At 41.9% G+C, this 19,974-nt stretch overlaps 1 protein-coding gene across 1 annotated transcript in view; it reads left to right on the forward strand.

Annotated features, from left to right (window-relative positions):
* The window catches only part of LOC113499853 (dynein heavy chain 1, axonemal-like), a 64,387-nt gene that overhangs the window by 27,568 nt on the left and 16,845 nt on the right, over positions 1-19,974 (forward strand). Inside the window, 34 exon segments of the mRNA XM_026880419.1 lie at positions 16-126; positions 621-712; positions 836-990; positions 1,372-1,489; positions 1,854-2,057; positions 2,353-2,566; positions 3,149-3,311; positions 3,811-3,929; positions 4,469-4,674; positions 5,107-5,269; positions 5,759-5,919; positions 6,251-6,469; positions 7,046-7,140; positions 7,613-7,751; positions 8,184-8,346; positions 8,846-9,015; positions 9,439-9,660; positions 10,313-10,477; positions 11,057-11,234; positions 11,663-11,793; positions 12,292-12,397; positions 14,903-15,057; positions 15,447-15,516; positions 15,519-15,638; positions 16,071-16,106; positions 16,109-16,222; positions 16,614-16,761; positions 17,370-17,473; positions 17,826-17,858; positions 17,861-17,901; positions 18,412-18,479; positions 19,043-19,152; positions 19,155-19,171; positions 19,439-19,582. Coding sequence (XP_026736220.1) covers positions 16-126; positions 621-712; positions 836-990; positions 1,372-1,489; positions 1,854-2,057; positions 2,353-2,566; positions 3,149-3,311; positions 3,811-3,929; positions 4,469-4,674; positions 5,107-5,269; positions 5,759-5,919; positions 6,251-6,469; positions 7,046-7,140; positions 7,613-7,751; positions 8,184-8,346; positions 8,846-9,015; positions 9,439-9,660; positions 10,313-10,477; positions 11,057-11,234; positions 11,663-11,793; positions 12,292-12,397; positions 14,903-15,057; positions 15,447-15,516; positions 15,519-15,638; positions 16,071-16,106; positions 16,109-16,222; positions 16,614-16,761; positions 17,370-17,473; positions 17,826-17,858; positions 17,861-17,901; positions 18,412-18,479; positions 19,043-19,152; positions 19,155-19,171; positions 19,439-19,582 — 4,454 coding nt within the window.

The following is a 19,974-nucleotide window of genomic DNA, read 5'->3' on the forward strand; positions in this document are numbered from 1 at the left end:
ATGTTGTTTGTTTAGGTATTATATCGGATCTGTTCCCACGCGTGGAGATACCGGTCGTGGACTACGGCATCATGGAGCAGTCCATCAGGCTGATGCTCGCTAAGAAGGGATACGACGACTTATATTGTAAGTTAGTATAGTGAATACTCAAAAGGTCCACCACCTTCACTTAGAGTAGGAAGTTGGAAGAGAGACATTAATTAATATAAGAGATATGTCTTCATAGAGACAACGGTCCTTACGAGACACTCCTGATAAACACCAACCTCCTCGGGGGAGTAAGGTCGTAAAGCAACGGTCCTGCTTAAAGATGTGTTGGTAGGCCTTCAATTTTATTTCATTAGGAGAGGCGGCCGACGATATTTATTCGTTGGCCTCCTCAGAAAACGCGAAAGCGAGCCGCCGGTCCACAACTGGCTGGCAGAAGCCAGCAGCAAGTGTATGAAGACCCAGATACAGAGGTTTAGGTTACGTCATTAATAGTCTCCTACACTACCCGCCCCCTTCCCCGAGGAAAAGGGTGTTCATGAGGATTCCTCTCCTCTCCCCTCGCTTTAAAGAAAACCATAAGCTGTATTTAAATAATAGCATCATAAGCACTTATGTTGTAATGTTTTCAGCGTTCATATTCAAAGTGATTCAGTTGTACGAGACGACGGTGGTGCGACACGGCCTCATGGTGGTGGGGCCGGCCGGCGCGGGCAAGACCAAGGTAACCTAGCATACAATATTATCATAATACAGATACATACAACTATATTTACAGTTTAACTACAGTTTGGAGACGAGCAAGACGTTAGATTTTCCCAGATTTATGTCATCTTTTCCCTTATAGTGTTACGAGACCCTTCGCGACGCCCTGACCGCCATCAAGGGCAAGCTGGCCCCGGACGGGTTCCCCTTCACGCCGGTGCACACGTTCGTCGTCAACCCCAAGTCCATCACCATGGGGCAGCTCTACGGGGAGTTTGACATGCAGACACATGAATGGTAAACATATACTTACATACTTTATTGCATTATATACCAGAACAAATCATGGTTTTCATCATCAGCCCTTTTCCATCCACTGCTGCAGATAGTGCTCGCTAATTGCACGCTAACGACATATAATATAAAAATAAAAACAGAATATAGTATCTATATGGACTGTGTCGGCCAAACCAAAAACTTCAATTCGTATCGGCGTTTACTCTGACCCCAAAGAAAACATGCAAGAGTGTTTTTAATGATACCCCATTGGATCTTCGTAAGAACTTAGGTCTTTTATACGGGATATACCTTTAGTTAGTTGGCTAGTACTCATAATACAAGCTTTGCTTAGTTTGAGACTAGATGGCGTTGTGGATTTTTTTTTTCTTATGATGTCAGGACTGACGGCATCCTGTCGAGCCTGGTCCGCGCGGGCATCGCCGTCGAGGACATGGACAAGCGCTGGTACGTGTTCGACGGACCCGTCGACGCAGTGTGGATCGAGAACATGAACACTGTGAGTTACATTCAATTAAACAGTTTATTACGCAATACGAGAAAAAGGGTGTTTTATTTTACTTGTCAAGTTTAAATTACGCTTGTTGGAGGAGACATTCTTTATTGGCTACCCTGAGAAGAACGTCGAAAAAAGTTAAGGGTCATTATTTCTTTTTAAGGCCAGACAATGTCAAGATAGTAATTACTTGAGTGATTTATTTAATAACGGTGTATTTATCGCGATTATTCGACTAGTTTCAGACCCGACCAGAGTCCTCAATCATGATCTGACACAGGAGCGGACGAGCGACTCATTCTACTATGAAATCGTTGTCAAGTAAATAAGCTCAAACTTGACATATAAGAGCAACTGTTTGTGGCAGGTGCTAGACGACAACAAGAAGCTGTGCCTGTCCAGCGGTGAGATCATGAAGCTCACAGACCGGCAGCGCATGATCTTCGAGGTGGCGGACCTGGCGGTGGCCAGCCCCGCCACCGTGTCCCGCTGCGGGATGGTGTACCTGGACGCCAAGGTCGTGGGCCTGCCGCCGCTGGTCAACGCCTGGATCAAGAGCAACCTGCCGCCTGTGTGTATTATAGCATGACCGTACTATATATGACAGTTGAGATTCTTTTAACTTTTTTTTTAATTGGCTTGTCACCTTTGATTTTTAACAAAAGTGCTCAGCCTATAAAAAAATTATGCTAAAATTAAAATTATAGTTATTCGAACTTGTATGCTTGAAAGGCACCTGCGCTTTGATCTTTTTCTTGATCGACTTTTTACGCAATAAGGCTAAAAAAAAAATTTCATGTTATATGAAAACCTAGATGTTTCGCACGTGTGGCAAGTCGCTCACATGTCCTCCCGTCCCGCCGCAGATCGCGGACCCCATCCGCAAGCAGCTGCTGCCGCTGATCGCCACGTACCTGTACCCCGCGCTGGAGCTGCTGCGCGCGCGCCTGCTGGAGATCGTGCACTCGCTGGACTGCGCGCTGGTCCTCAAGTTCCTGGAGCTGCTGGACTACCGCCTGCGCCCGCTCACCGGCAAGGACGACCGCCCGCCGCCGCCCGCCAACTTCCTCGCGCTCATGCGTAGGATACTTATATACTCATAGGGCAGACTCATCATCATCCTAGACTTTCCCGTATTAAAGTCGGATTCCAGTCTAACCGGATTCAGTTAGGTAACAGTGTTTTATAAGCAGCGACTGTCTATCTGACCTTCTTAACCTAGTTACCTGGGCCGTAGTAAGACTGGTTGACAGACCCACAATTTGATATGTCATCCAAAACACGTAAGAACTCGTTAAGACAGAAATAGTCACCTATCCGCGGACCGATAGTGTCAAGCGTAGCTTAACCAGTGCTCGATCTACTTGTGCAGTTGTCGCTAGGTCAAGATCTCTTCCAGACTGACAAAGTGCAAACTTTAAGTGTTGGATGTACGAAAACTACTGTTTTATGTATTGTGTTAAAATCAACATGTTCGAAGCTTGTTGTTTAAAAAAAAGCTTTTTGTTGGAGATTCTTACCTATCAAACCGTTACTAAAGTATGACGTCACCATATGAAAAAAAACATAGTCTTGCTTGATCCAGAAGAAGCCAAAACTCAGAGCTTCTGTTTTTCAAAAGATTGAAGCTTTCCCAAGTTTGTTTGTTGTTGTGTCGCGCAGCCCGCCTGGCCCCGCTGTGGGTGGTGTGGGCGGTGATCTGGTCGGTGGGCGCGACCTGCGACCACAACAGCCGCGTCGTGTTCTCCGACTTCATCCGCGAGACCACGCGCGACGCCGGCCTCAAGCCGCTGTTCCCCGACGAGGGACGCGTCTACGACTACACGTTAGTAGTCTGTAATAGGGCTTTTGAGAAGAAAAACTGTTCAGTCCATCAGACGTGTTTCCAAAAATATTGTTTACGTATTTTTTCTTCTATTTGGAAATAAAAAAATGAACGGCATACAATGACTTAAAATATCGTACCAGTACGTTTACTAGCAAGAGATTTTTTTAGCTCCCACTACAATACTTAAGTGGTTTTATTAAGCTTATTACACAAAAAGTCTTTTTATACAAAAAGTTGCTTCTTACTTTCTCAATAATCCAATAATTCGTGAATCTACCATTAGTAATAAGTCCAGTGCATCTACCATTTTTTTAACTCTGCATCACCCTAAGGTCGACTGGTAGAGAATGCTTAAGGCATTAAGTCCGCCTCTGTACACGTGCATTGTGCATTAAATTTTAAATTACTTTATTTGGGGACGGCGCAACATGACTTCTCCTTCCATACCCTACTATCTGACGTCATCTCACAAGAAAAACTTTCCGTATGAGTGCAGTCTCCATGACGGCGGGTTCACGGACCCGACAGAGGACGGCGAGCCGGCCAACCCCTACTGGTACAGCTGGATGGCCAAGGTGGGCACCTACGTCGTCGACCCCGAGTGGCAGTACGCCGGTCAGTACTCATTCTCTCTACTACGAGTTGGTAATTATGGTTACACAGTAAATGCCAATCACCGAAAGCGTAAGCGAAAATACTTTGTAACGTGAATTTATTAGCCTTTTATGTGAATCTAATCCGACGATAACGGACACTTAACGGACTTTTAGGTACTTAAATAAATGTAAAAGATTGTGAACGTATTATTTTCCTATAACTAAGTTTAAATAATAGATTAAAAAATCGAAACGCCCACGTTTTTAAATGTCACTTCATTCAAATTTTATCAAATTATCGGTACAGTCATTTTATTGTTGTAAGTTGCGTTGTCATCCCTTTTGAAGCTACCCTGAAAATTTCAGAATGTTAGCTTATCGGGAAGTGCCTCAAAATTGAGTATCAAAAATCCAACCGAAACAACAAACAAACAAGAATGTGAGTGTTTAAAACGTAGGAACAAACGGGACTAGAAAATATATGCAAGAAAACAATAAAGATTAAATAGATAATACTCTGATACACTTAGTCCGCCTCATCCCTTGCCTAATGTCCAGACATCGAGGTCCCGACGATGGACAACGTGCGCAGCGCGGCCATCCTGGGCTACAAGATCGTGAACTACAACCACGTGATCTGCGTCGGCCCCACCGGCACCGGCAAGACCGTCACCATCCACGCCAAGCTGTCGCGCGGCCTGCACAGGAAGTTCATCTGCGAGTTCCTCGTCTTCTCCGCCAGGACCTCCGCCAACCAGACGCAGGTACAACATCGTGCTGGTCTGGAATCATTCACTGTTGCGTATAGACCGCCTTTTTTCTATATAGCGCGTCCCTCAGGAATATAATTTAATATATCCAGAACTTTCACACAACGCCATCTAGTCTCAAACCAAGCAAAACTTGTACGATTAGTACTAGATACCAACTGATAGACATACTTATATAATTCTAAACAAAAATATAATATAGATAAAATACACCCAGACAGAGTACAACTGATAATGCTAATCACACATGGGGTTCGAACCCAGGTCCTCGAATATAGCAGTCAGGGCCACTTACCACTAGACCAACATTCCAATAAGCTTGGCAAAATCATCAAACCAACGCCCTCTCAGTCATCCCCGACTCCTGTAACCTGTCCTTAACCACCATCAGGACATAACACCTGTTCTCCGTTGTCCGCCTCTCAGGACGTGATAGACGGCAAGCTAGAGCGTCGCCGCCGCGGCGTGTTCGGTCCGCCGCCCACCAAGCGGCAGGTGTTCTTCATCGACGACCTCAACATGCCCGCCCTAGAGGTGTTCGGGGCGCAGCCACCCATCGAGCTGCTCAGGCAGTTCATGGACTTCGGAGGTACGTGATACTGGCCCAATAGTGAGCAACGTGAGGAATGGACACTACCACCAATCACAGATATTGTTATGACCAAGGCTTGACTGGGGACAGCCAAGTGTTCTTGCTAATGTGTATTATTTGCCCTCTTTTTTTCTATCAACTCGTGATAACAAGATAGTTAATAGGACAAAGGTTGATACAAGCCGATATGCGTCCTATTGCTGGGTACAGGCCCCTTTTCGGTCACTGCGGGTTGGCGATGTCAGATTTAAATTTTTGGAATCCACGTTTCCTCACATTCACTCTTATTGACTAAATTTTATCCACCGTGCAGAGTTCCCCTCCTTTGGTCGATGGTTGCTTAGCACTTTATAACGCCACCATAAGTTACCCTAGAATGTTATGCAAGTTGCATATACAGGTTTCAGTGATAAGACCGCTCATTATGTACAAAGTCCTGATCGTATGTCGTGTTTGGCGTGCAACAAAGATATAGTAATAACTCAGGGTGGTACGACCGGCACAACATCGGCGAGTTCAAGACGCTGGTGGACGTGGGCATCGTGGCGGCGATGGGTCCGCCCGGCGGCGGCCGCAACCCCGTCACCATGCGACTCATGAGGCACTTTCACTATATCTCCTTCACTGAGATGGAGTACTCCAGCAAGGTATACTCCTTTTGTCTTTAAAACTAAAATTTACTAAAATGCGTGACCTTTTAAAGTGAAGTTGACCTGACCATTCCAAGCCATATGTTCTTTTAAAGAGAAGTTGATTTGGCAATTAAGACTGGCCAGTAAGATCGCCGCACACTTGCAAGCCTGCTGTGTGGGGCGACAGTGTGTGTAGGAAGTATTCTAGAAGTTATTGAATTCGGGTGAAAATTAATAATAGTTTTTTAGAGCATTTGTCTTTAGCGAGGATTAGTAACAGTACAACGAAATTTGGGAGTATTTGTCAAGTATTTTGGGACTATAATATCTCTGTAATATCCTTCAGTATGGGATATTCGAGGTGATCCTCAAATCTTGGACGAAGAACATGGACCCTAAAGTAACCATCCGGGAGCCGCCCTTCCTCAAGAGCTCCATCGATATCTTCACCTCTTTAGTGGACGAGCTGCTTCCCACGCCCACCAAGTCGCACTACACCTTCAACCTGCGGGACCTCAGCAAGGTGTTCCAAGGGGTCCTCATGATGGACCCTAAGATTGTGAAGGTAGGTCAATATTAATCGTACTGAATATGAAGTTAAAATTGCCGAGAATGTTTTTTCACTCACAGGGTAAGATTCAGCAATTAACTGAATAAAATTTATACGAAGTCTTGCAAGAAACAGTACCGATAAAATAAGATTTGCTTTCAAATAAATATGTTTTACAATAGACTGACAGACAGACAACATTATGTAAAGACTGACGTCGCATTCTAACCAGTCTTTCTGAAACCTAATAGCCTAGACATGGTGATAAGAAAAGAAAACTGAAAATATATTTAAATGACGTTTAAGAGATGTGATTAGTGGTAGCCCTCGGAGCAATATCACAGTCATGTCTGCTTGCCTTGTGGTGTTTAACAAATGCTGCACGGATAGCCGAGTGGTTGAGGTCACCATGCCAAACCCACTAGTGTCGCGGGTTCGATCCCCGCGTAGGACAAGCATTTCTGAGATCCACGAATGCTTGTTCTGAGTCTGGGTGTCTTTGTGAAATTGTGTGACTTGAATGTTTGTGAAATACAAAATACAAGGATTTAAAATCCTTCCTATCCATTGGCATTGTTGTGTGATGGTCAGCATGAGGACGACGTGATCCGGCTGTGGTACCACGAGCACCTGCGCGTGTACCAGGACAGGCTGGTCAACGACGAGGATCGCCAGTGGTTCGTCAAGTATGTATACCCTGCAATACAGTATTATATTCAATGCAAGACTAGGGCTCAATTGCCATACAGGGCAAAATTTTACGTGATAGTCACGATCATTCTTTTTCATTATCATTTTGTAAATTGGCTTTTATATATAAATCATTAAATTTGAAATTTACGATTTTCAGTTTACGATACATTTTGAAGTTCAAACAGTACTTCATAACCCTTTATTTGAACCTTTGCAGTTATTTAGCATGTCGCTACTGCCTCTCAATCTAAATTTATTATCTGAATTTCTAACGAAACGAGAAAAAAGGCCAAGGCTGTTATGTCATGAGTTTCGACTCAAGACGATAAGAATGTGACAGCTGTAACATAGTTAAATGTTATATCACGTGATAAAATGCCTCCTGTTATTATTCGCTTTGTGTCCCTATCAAACATAAAAGGCAAATAGACTAATAGATATAACCGTCGGTGCCCATATTTACAGACTCATAAACAGTAAGATTCGCTCGGAGTTTGGTAAAAACCCTAAAGATATCCTCGCGAACCGGCTGATGCTGTTCGGGGACTTCATGGACCTCGGGACGGATGATAAGAAGTACGTCGAGATTGTCGACCAGGAAGAGGTGAGGATACGGACTGCTTGATGAACTGATCTTAAGTATTGAAGAGTAAGGATTATCACGTGTGTTTCAAAATATCTCACTTTTATCAACGATGTAAACAAGGTATGCAAAAAACTTTTTGCTGTATAAAATTATCATAAAAGGTTAAGGTGAGAGGAGGAGTCTGTGTTTGTTCCGGAGGAAACGATTTCGAATGTATCCATTCGAAATTGTTTCCTCGTTTTCCTACTTGCTTACCGGGAAGCTCCGAACACAAGAATTATGAATGTAATCTTTTAAAAGCAATAAACCATTTTTGACTTTTTATTTTCGATTTTGATTATTGAATGGTCGTCGATTGGCTGCAAAATATTCTGACCTTAGCGTGACTGTGGTAGCCAGACTGCCTAGTGCTAGGATTACCTTGTGTAATATAGCTAGCACTGTTCCTAGCTGGACGAGGTCCTGTCGCACTACCTGGAGGAGTACAACATGGCGACGACGGCGCCGCTGGACCTGGTGCTGTTCGAGGACGCGGTGGCGCACCTGTGTCGCGTGGCGCGCATCATGCGCCAGCCCATGGCCAACGCGCTGCTGCTGGGCATGGGCGGATCTGGTACCCTCACGTACTACTAGCTAGCCGTAGCTGAGGCTTTGTCAGATAGACTGTTTGAAGTTCGTGGTATAGGGAAAAGATTTTGTAGTTTGGTAATAAAATGATAGGGGTAGATGGATGATGATAGATGATGAATAGCAGACGATTCTCGGAAAATTCATAAACATCGGTCAAGCCGTAAAGCAGAAGTATGGCTTCTAAAATTGTGTTACGAGAATTTTATATTAGAGATTATTAAAGATTTTGACGAGAATAGTAAGTTTTTTAATCATCGATCATTCATTTTGAAGACGTTATAAGTTGCACCCTTAAAAACCACTAAACGAAGTGGGCACGGGTTAGTTAACGTTTCACCACATTTATCCTCGATTTTACAGAACAGCATTCTTAACAAAATATTTGTTTAATTCCAAGGAATCCAAACCGCGTCACATATCGCACAATTCATCTGATATCTGGATACATACCAGTCATTTAAACCAACAGCTTTGTCCCCCAGGTCGCCAGTCCCTGTCCCGGCTGGCCGCCAACATGGCCGAGCTGGCCTGCTTCCAGATCGAGATCACGAAGGCGTACGGCGTGTCGGAGTGGCGCGAGGACCTGCGCCAGACCATGATGAAGGCGGGCGTGGAGAACCGCGGCATCGTGTTCCTGTTCTCTGATGCACAGGTAACACCGCTACTAGTAACTAACGAGAAAACTACGAACTTACTAGAGAAGCTCATATTAGATGTACAATATGAATAGAAGCAGACACTTTAATAATGGTCTAAGAATCATAATAGTAACCAGCTGAGTCGGCTAACTTAGTACCGCCTGAACGACGACGACACAGCAATATTAAAAAGTTTTGAGGTCCATCGCGGACAAACAACTTGACACGAAATTTATATGTTATGATTTATGCTTCAAGCCTTAAAAACATCATAGATGACCTTATAATAGATATCGCATACAGTGAGAAACATTTAATTCGTGTGCAATCATTTATATGCAATATCTCAAAACTTACATTTACCAAAAGGCTGCATTTCGGTCTAAAACTTTAATCTGTAAAAATCTCGTCTATTAAGTACCTCTAATAAATTTCAGATAAAAATGGAATCATTCCTCGAAGACCTGAACAACATCTTAAGTTCTGGCGACGTACCCAACATATATGAAGTGGAGGACTTGGACAAGATCTACCAGGCGGTGCGTCACGCCGTCATGGAGATGAACCTGACTGCCACCAAGGCGAACCTGTTCGCCTGCTTCCAGAGGAGGGTGCGCAGCAACCTTCACATCGTCATCGTCATGAGCCCTATTGGAGAGGTCTGTACAATAGGATAGGTCGATATTGAAGATAGGGTAGGGAATGATGATCCTATACATAAAAATGAATTGCCGTTCGTTAGTCTTGCTAAAACCCGAGATCGGCTGAACCGATTTGGCTAATTCCAGTCATGAAATATGCGTGAAAGTCCAGGGAAGAAAATATGGAAAATTACGGCAAACACAAGAAAAAAATTAAAACAGTAAAATAACCACCAGATCGGGAAGTACGCAGGTGAAACCGCGGGAAACAACTAGTTGGGAATAAGAGTAAAAATATACGTATATGTAGTTAATCAGTTAGATTTGAAGATGTCAATACATCTTCAAATCTAACAAAAAATGAAACGAAACGAATAATAAGGAATAATAAGTCCATTGGGACACGGATTTTTGCACTGATTTTCTGAACAATAAATACTGACAAAGATAAACTGCTTTAAAGTTACGTAACTGAGATTAGACCAATTTGTCGTTGCGGAACGTTAAAAAAAATACTTATTCATTATTATAAAATATGGTCACTGAAAAGAAATTGTCATCATCTCCATCAGAACAGTAAAATAATTTGACATAAGCAGGGTTAGCAGTAATAGACCCTAAAACCAACTAAGTAAAATCTAGCAAGGCTATTTTCCTTGGACGTGAGCAGGTGTTCCGCGCCCGGCTGCGGCAGTTCCCGTCGCTGGTGAACTGCTGCACCATCGACTGGTTCAGCGAGTGGCCCAAGACCGCGCTGGAGTCCGTCGCCTACCACTTCTTCGAGAGCATGGGCGAGCTCACCTCCGCCTCCGAGGACGTCTTGCATGCTATGGTGGTAAGTATATTATATTACAATACTAGCTGTTGCCCGCGACTCCGTCCGTGTGGACTTCAGTTTCCACCGCGGTCGTTCCCGTCTCCGTGGAAATGCCGGAGTGAAATGTAGCGTTGACCCCCCATTACCCAAAATCGAAATACCCAAACTCTCTGTGCACATCTTATATATAAAAATGAATTGCTGTTCGTTTGTCTGTAGTTAGTCTGTTCGTTAATCTGTAGTAGGTAGGCCTGGACCAATTTGGCTTATTTTAGTCTTGGAATATTCCGGTAAGTCCAGGGCAGGCAAACGTTGAGAAAATTTGTAAAAATTGCGTAGAATATAAAAAAAATGAGTACGTTTTTTAAATAGAAAACCTAAAACTTACCGCAAGACCGGGTCCTACGCGGGAAAAACCGCGGGAAAAACCCAGTACTCATTTCAAATCCGAACTCCATTAAAAAAGTTTCATATAAACATAGACTCCTCTTTATTCCCCATACTACCCTTTTTCCCAGTTTAATAGTAGCCTATGCCATTTCTACAGCCGAATGACATATATCTTCCTTCAATTGACCCTACAACCTTTGTTGGCAGTCGATGACTTGCTTCGCGCACCAGACGGTGGTGGACGCGAGCGCGCACTTCAAGGAGCAGCTGAACCGCATCAACTACGTGACGCCCATGTCCTACATGGAGATGCTGGGCGCTTACGCCGAGATGTTCAAGAAGAAGCAGAAGGCCATCCTCACTGAGTCCAACGCGTTGAAGACTGGTAACTATCAGATATATTTTTTAGCCCACTGCTGGGCAAAACCAACGCTGGGCTAAATTACTTTTGAGACCTTCTGGATCTTTTTGTAGACCACAGGCAACCATAAACCTATGTTACTATAACATATTCCATAAAATTAGCCTTTTGGAAGATTTGGTAACCAAAAAGTAAAGTAATTTGATTTGAAATCTAAAATGTAAGTGATTTGGCCCTGTGCGTTAATTTATGTTTTAATTGAATAAATAAATAAATAGCAAAGAAAAATCCATAAATATTTTTCTAGCAAATATCATGAGAATTATTGAATGAACTTTTAATCACTACTGGCGGTCTGCAGTTGGGTCCGCAACTAGTCGTGCAGACGGGCGTGACTAACCCGCTTAATGACAGTAAATAGTAACATAAGGCTATCTATTTTAATTGTCCAGGTCTGGACAAGCTGAACCAGACGGAGGTGGAGGTGAAGCAGCTGCAGATCGAGCTGGCCGAGCTCAAGCCGCTCATGGAGCAGGCGGCCGAGGAGACCCGCCAGGTCATCCAGCAGATAGCCACCGACACCGTGAGTACTACTGCACTACCCATATGCCATCACAAGGGGATATAATGAAGGGGCTTGTGCTTCAGATATATGGAGCTCGTGGCTCAACTATAACTGCACATCTTAATCGATCACAGGTTAAGCTACACTTGACACGTTAGGTCCGTGGGTGGGTGACCATTTATGTCGTAACGAGTTTCTACGTATTTCGGAAGGCATGTTAAATTGTGGATCTCTGCTGTTATTTATATATTTTTGACACGATACGGGTAGTTCGAAGCTAGGGAGTCTAACAACTAGTCTGTCTCCCATAGTCAGTATCGTGTTGTCCAGGTAATGGGAGGAGGTCAGATAGGCAGTCGCTGCTCGTAAAATACTGGTGCCTTGCTAAAAAGGCTAGCTCCCAGTTTCCTAAGTTCTTTTGCTGCGAAAGAAGAAATTATTTGCTTGGATAGTTATAAAATTAAATAATATCACTTCGTTCATAAATAAAGCAATATAACCTCTTTGTATCTGTAGGCTATAGCTGAGGAGGCTCGTGAGAAGGTGGAGAAGGAGACGGTGATGGCGGAGAAGATGGCCGCCATCAACGCAGCCATGACGGAAGACGCGCAGCGGGACTTAGGTAACATATACTTAATAACAGAAACCGGAAGGCTGAGCTATGTAAAGTACTGCTACAACTTATTGTGGTTTAGATTGGTTAAACCAATAATTTTGTTTTAACTACGAAACATTTATCCGACTTCAAATAAAAAAGTACTCAGCTAAACTTGATGAATCTATTTTGTGGGATCAAATGATAGCTACTTTACGTGAAAAAATAATTTAGTTCAAAGTTCAAACTTCTTCAAATATTTCAAACTTCAAATATTTATTGCGATCATGAGTGGATACAGATGTTATAAAACTTAAAGGTACATACATGATACCCTGTTAGGGCACAGCAATACAATTACAGTACTTATAGAATTACTTACTCACTAAATCTTACACACTATTCTATTTATCTATATCTATACTTACTAATATATAAAGCTGAAGAGTTTGTTTGTTTGTTTGTTTGTTTGAACGCGCTAATCTCGGGAACCACTGGTTCGATTTGAAAAATTATTTTTGTGTTGAATAGACCATTTATCGAGGAAGGCTATAGGCTATATAACATCACGCTGCGACTAATAGGAGCGAAGATACAATGGAAAATGTGGAAAATTCTAACCACGTGGACGAAGTCGCGGGCAACAGCTAGTCTTATATATAGGTATATTATACACATCACACACTTATACATGTATGTACACGTATGTATGTATTGTTAGTATGTATCAAAATAGGTTTTAATGTCTTGTAGCTATGTAATCTATGTTTGTCTCTGTTATGTTGATTGTCAAATATAGTTCATGGAAAATATCCAACGTGTTTTAATAGGTTATGGGCCCAGTTGGGCATTTATCAGTTATTTTGTTGTTAAAATAGATAATTTGCGCTTGTTGACTGGCGAAACCATGAACTCGAATATAGCTAGTGTACCAAAACTAAAGGGCATGGAAAACTATGATAAATGTGGTGCCCGTTATGAAAGAAAATGGCGGATAAATGCGTTTTCAATGTTTTTTATAAACGGAAGGTTTAGTTAGAAGGGTTGGTACACAGATAGCGGTGCCAGTGCACATATGACTGTTAACAAGGACGGGATTGCAAACATGAAACTATCACCGTGTTTTAATGGGTTGATTGTTCAGGAGATGTGGAGATCATGTCAGACTTGCAATGTCATATAACTGTGAAAAATGTGCTATGCGTGCCTGTTTTGACTACAAACTTGTAATCAGTTAGCGAGCTTATCAGGAATGGTAACCAGGTTATAATTGAAGAAAAGCATTGTTATGTATTTATGACGGAAGAGATGCTTTGGTTGCGATAGCTGACTTAACTGATGGGGTTTACAAGTTGAGGTTACAATCTTCAAGTTACATGTTGGCAGCTCCTGCAATTACAGGAAGATTGTGGCACAGAAGTGGCTTGCACATATAAATAGCCAAGATATGGAATGAATGTGAAAGGATAGAGATTGTGTAATCCTTCAAAAGATACTGTTATCACCAGCAGATGTTATTTTGATAGAAAGCGAGACAGGTGATAATGCAAACAGCCAGGAGGCAATATTGGTTCCAGATGACGAGAGTAATGTGCAAACACCAGAGATCAGCGTGGAGAAGGAGAACAGAGATTCAGTGGGGGCATCCTGTGTTCCAGTATTTGATTATCATAGTGATAGCTCTTCAGATTCTTCAGTATACACTGATGGTGAAGAAACACACATTACATGTATATCTTAGTCAGGAGCCAGAGCCTTATGAAAGACAGAAGACGCAAGGAAAGCAGCCTGATCGGTATGGTTTCAGCAACTTGTGTGTATCCAGTACTGTTCCAGTTTCTCAGGAGATTTCAATCTCACAGGCTCTGAAAAGGCCTGAGAAGGAGCAGTGGAGACGTGCTTTGGCTCAGAAGTTGCAATCATTTGAAGATAATGATGCCTGTGAGCTTGTTAAAAAACCCTAGTGATGTATTTGTAGTATGGGAATGAGTATAACTCTACTGTTTTTCTAAATGGTGTACTAATGACATGTAAAGCATTTTTAGTTTATTTATAGAGTGGGTGTTGTACTATGTCTTGTAATGTTTTGATTATTTTGATAAGTGGGGGTGTTAGTATGTATCAAAATAGGTTTTAATGTCTTGTAGCTATGTAATCTATGTTTGTCTCTGTTATGTTGATTGTCAAATATAGTTCATGGAAAATATCCAACGTGTTTTAATATGTATAACATATGTGTATATAAATGCATACACATATATGAATATATGCATATTATATATATTATTGAATTTATTTATGCTTATATTGTAATTTAATCATTATTCTTATATTATTTATTTTAACATATTTTAATTGAAGGGTTTTTTTTTGGTGGCATTATCGGAATGAAAGCAGTCACCTATTGCGTATTTAAATAAGCAATCAGGGCACTCCGACCTGTGGAATTTGATTATAAGTCACAGAGCAATAGCAAATATCTTCATACAGTGACTACATAAATCAATACTAAGATGTATCGTCAACACCCAGAGGAGGCCATGCCAGCCCTCCGCGCGGCCGAGAAGGCGCTGCAGGAGCTGAACCGCAACGACATCGTGGAGGTGAAGGCCATGAAGAAACCGCCGCAGGGGGTCGTGCTCGTCATCGAGTCGCTCTGCGTCGTCTTCGATATCAAACCCATCAAGGTGAGGGAGAAATTAATGTGATCAACTCCCGTACATAATGGTACGTCCTGGTAAAGTGACGCTGTAAAGCATTCATATAAAAAATTACAATTTTGACATCTTAATTTAAACTTGAAAGTTCAGAGCTGAGTGTTGGTGCGACAGTAGAGATAGAAAACGCCGTTTTTTTAAGTGTTACAATGTGGATACACGCTCTAAAATGTAGTGAAAAAGTAATTTTCAAAAATCAATTTAGAAATAGCCATATTGAAAAAAAAATTTGGCCGTGAAAATTTTATCCTGATTATGTTTTGGGCATAGCTTGAACTCCAGTTTCTATCTGCATTAACAGAAAAACACACAAACTAAACCTAAACCAAGTCTACAATGTTCCCCAATTACCCTTACAGGAGCCAGGCGCGGCATACGGCGAGAAGGTCCTGAACTACTGGAAGCCGGGCTCACAGATGCTGGCCGACCCACCGCCTTCCTCGACTCCCTCATGAAGTTCGACAAGGAGTCCATCACCGAGGACATGATCAAGAAGCTCAAGCGCTTCGTCGTCAACCCTGACTATGACCCGTCAATTATTAAGTACCACTGTTAATGAGAATACACAGAAGATGAGAGAACGATTTTTTTAAACGAGTCCCGCACTAAGAAATTTAATGCTTGCGATGCGGGGGGTTCGACAACATACAGTTTATATGCACAAAGACACCCAGACTCAGGACAAGCTTTCGTGGATCACACAAATGCTTGTCCTACACGGGTGTCGAACCCGCGACATGTCGCGTTAAGTGGGTTTGGCGTGGTTAACCACTAAGCAGTCAAATCAAATCAGACAAAAATACGCAAAAAGCTTGAAAGACTTCTTGCTCAGTGATCTCAGTAGCGTACTTCTCATCGCTACAAGTACATATTGTGTACGAAGTTTTATAATGATCGGTGAAGTAAAGCGTAACAATACTTACTTTCACACTCATAATAGTAGGGATAACAGCACCTTAGATATTTATCTTTTTTCCACTTAGATGCTAATATGGTTATCTTTAAGGTGTCGAAGGCGTGCAGTCTCTATGCATGTGGGTGCACGCCATGTACAAGTTCTACCACGTCAACAAGGCCGTCGCGCCCAAGAAGGAGGCGCTGGAGAGGGCCACCAGGGACCTCGCCATCGTCGAGGGTAGGACAACATCTATATCTGTCTGTCTAGTACTGCGGGACTACAACCAAGTCTAAAACGAATACTGTTGTAGGGTGTTAACAGAGAGACTATTCTGCGTCATGTAGTCTGACATCAATCTGTCTTTTACAGTCTTTTTTTCACACAAATAAGTATGTAATAAGTTAAGCCCCACAAACCTTTGCAATGGTTCAACTGTGTAATGAACTTATAATCAACTTACACTTATACATAAAAAAATTTAAACATTACCTACTAAATAATATAACATAAAAAAATAAACATTTGTCCTGCGTGGGATTTCAAACCCACGACCTCCAGTATAGCAGTCAGGGTCACTAAACACTAGGACCAGTCAGTCATACATGTAGTATGCTTTATCGTTCACCAGCGATGTTGGCGAACGCGAAGGCTAAGATGATAGCGCTGCTGGAGGGCATCGCGAAGCTGAACGCGTACCTCGTGGAGAAGGAGGAGGAGCGGAAACGGATGGAGGAGGACATCAACCTTTGTCTCGCCAGGATGGACCGCGCCAACAGGTACACTGTGTTACTGTATGAAGGATTGCAACTTGCCATACACCGACGCAAAAGCGCGGAGGATGTAGCACAGCGGTTCAGGTTTAGTCAGTAAGAGTCCGGCACTACCCATTTCCTACCCCGAGGGAGTGGGTGTCCATGAGGATACCCCCGCCTTAAAATAAAAAAAAGGTACACTGCATAATCATCTTTCCGTCACCTATTAAAGAGCATTTTACTTACGAAAGCCGGCATTAAAGAGCAGTGGACCATGAATTTGGGAGTACATGTTCTTGTAGATCTTGATTATATTGCCATAGATACAAAACTGACATCTCTATTCTGCTTCTTTTAAAAAACTGCTTCCACATTAAATCATTCAAGTCACATACACAAAGACACCCAGAATTAGGACAAACATTAATTAATCACAAAAATGCTTGTATTACGGGGTAAAACCGCGACACACTCGGCTATCCGTACATTTGCAGCAGTGTTTAGGACAATTTTGATTTTATTAATTTGAAGTCATATCTCTTGCTATCACAAGCAGTAATTCTTTTTTTAGAACTACTATAAGCTGAGAATTAAATAGTATGTAATTACATTGTTTTTGTAATTTATTTCAGATTGTTGAACGGGCTGTCGAGCGAACGCGTCAGATGGATCAAAACTATCAAAGACTTGAGCGTCGCGATCGTCAACTTGATTGGAGATATATTGCTCAGCGCTTGTGAGTATTTCTAATATATCAACAAAGTATACGTATAAATGGAATGTCTTAATATGCCGTAAGGCGCGTTATCACGCACTTTAAGTGTCGTGGAATATATTATACAGAAAAGAAACAAAAAATCGTCAGACTGCAAAACAGTTGGTGGCGAAATTAGCGCATGTCTAAAGTCTAGCTAACACGGTTCATAGAGACAGTCTGGTGACGGGCAAACAACAGAGCCTCAGCTAGGTTTTATGATTTTAACCTTTGGGTGTCGAACTCTACAAACGTGCTGTTATTCATGTCATCACTTTCAATTCACCTGAAATTACAGTATTCATTTTAATTAATCATTGATATTGCTTTCAAGGTGCTGTGGGCTACATCACACCGTTTACTGACGAGTTAGAAGAGACCTCCTGACACACTGGATTGATCACTTAGTGGTAAATATATTGGTTTAACATGTATTTATTTATTTATTTGGGACACAAAACAATTACATATTTTAACTTATCATTAAAACAATACAATTTTTTTTACTTCGTATCACTAGAACCCTGCTCATATATGGTTATTGCCCAGTTATGGTTAATAAGACTGAATAACCGGTCAAGTGATAGTCGGACTGGCAACACTGAGGGTTCCGTACAAGTAGTCTAAAGAAAAATATAAGTGCAAATAAGTGCCCCATAAATTTATGAGATGTTACGACTATCTAGCTATCACGATTTATCAGATATAGTGGTGTTGTCAAAATTTGGACTCCAACTATTTAAAACAAAAGATAAGTAGCACTGTTACTTATTATTTATACATAAAACATTTACCATATTAGCAGAATAAACTATTTCATTTAATTCAAGCACTTTTTTCATTGAACATGTAGGATTTAGTATTTTATGTTACTCTTACGTTAGTCGTTCGGGGAATGCATTTGAGTGTATTGTTTCTAGAAAGTGAAGCTACCGCACTCGCCCGGCGCCACGCCGCTCTCCGTGTTGGGCGATGCTGTGCAGATCAGGTTAGAGATACTCTTTAATTTATAAACTTATATTAATTGAGGAGCTCGTGGCTAAGTTACAACTGCACAACTTTATCGACCATAGGTTAAACAAGTCTAATTTCGATCGGTCCGTGGATCGATAACCATTTCTGTCATTCCGAAACTCAGAAGAGAGTTTCAGAACGCACGTTAAATTGTGCTTTTTTTTATGGGACTAGCCCGCCACACATGCCCATCATTGCAACTCCTGTAAGCCAGGATCTACAATGAAACCAACGAAAACCACCGAAACACTTAAGTTCGGTTCCCAGGGGGAACAATTAACTGCCTTGGAACCCGCAACGAAATTAATCAGAAATAGTAAAGAGGAGGAGTAAGAAAAAATGTTCCACTTCCCTCCATAGCAAGCGGGAGACAAAAGAAGAAATAGCTAGTTTTAGTACGGAGGATTGTAAGAAGGATCACGACTGTACGAACTAGAAAGTTAAAAATCTATTAATTATTATGTTTTCATAATATAATATTAAGTAGTGAGTCATACAGGTAACAGTTCCTCAAGGTATTATCGCGTTGTATCGCAGGACATGGCAGATGTACGGTCTCCCGCGCGACCCCATGTCTGTGGAGTCCGCAGTACTGATGTCCAACTCGCGACGCTGGCCGCTCATCATCGACCCGCAGACGCAGGCCAACAGTGGATACGGGCTATGGTACTTACTTCAATCAACTATAAGGCGATTGGGAATAAAACACTTTAAAATAGGAGGAAGGACTTGAAGTGGACAGAATTAACCAAATATAAGTTCTGTTTTTTTTTAAAACGACTCTCGCTTTATGGGATTTTATCCTTGTGTCGCGGGGGGCTTACAAACATACAACTCACATGCACATAGACGCCCAGAGTCTCTAAAAGCATGTAAATATAAAAATCATATTTTTTTTACCAACTTTTTTTAATTTAATTTTTCTGCTTGTAGGGCAAATTGGAAGGCCTAGTGGTATGCAAGCCCAACGACCGCGACCTGCTGCGGAACTTCGAGTCTGCGCTCAGGTTCGGGAAGCCGATACTACTGGAGAACGTCGGCCAAGAGTTGGACCCCGCCTTGGACCCAGTACTGAAGGTAAGAGTGACCTATACAATTCTATATCTATACTCCAAGAGTATAGATATAGAATTGTAATAGGTAATAGAAAAAGCTAATCGATTAGCTTTAAGCGACTGTAATATGGTATTTGACTTAACCTCATAATTATGAAGGATAAAAACACTGAAGATGATGAAATGTATGGTAGTGGGGGTTGAAAACATAACTTGCTTATAAAACGCGTTGTGGTGACGTCACTCATTTTTGATTTTATGACACTGTATCCCCTTCATCTTTTATTTAAGAAAACTGTTTCACGGAATAAACAGATTTTTTTGCCAAATACCCTTTTATTACTAATTTAATAGAAGAAAATATAGTGGCTTGTCACCACGCTAAAACCCACTGAGCTAAGGGATAACACATGG

This window comes from Trichoplusia ni, chromosome 13 (genome assembly GCF_003590095.1).
Source record: "Trichoplusia ni isolate ovarian cell line Hi5 chromosome 13, tn1, whole genome shotgun sequence".
In the NCBI taxonomy this organism is placed as follows: domain Eukaryota; kingdom Metazoa; phylum Arthropoda; class Insecta; order Lepidoptera; family Noctuidae; genus Trichoplusia; species Trichoplusia ni.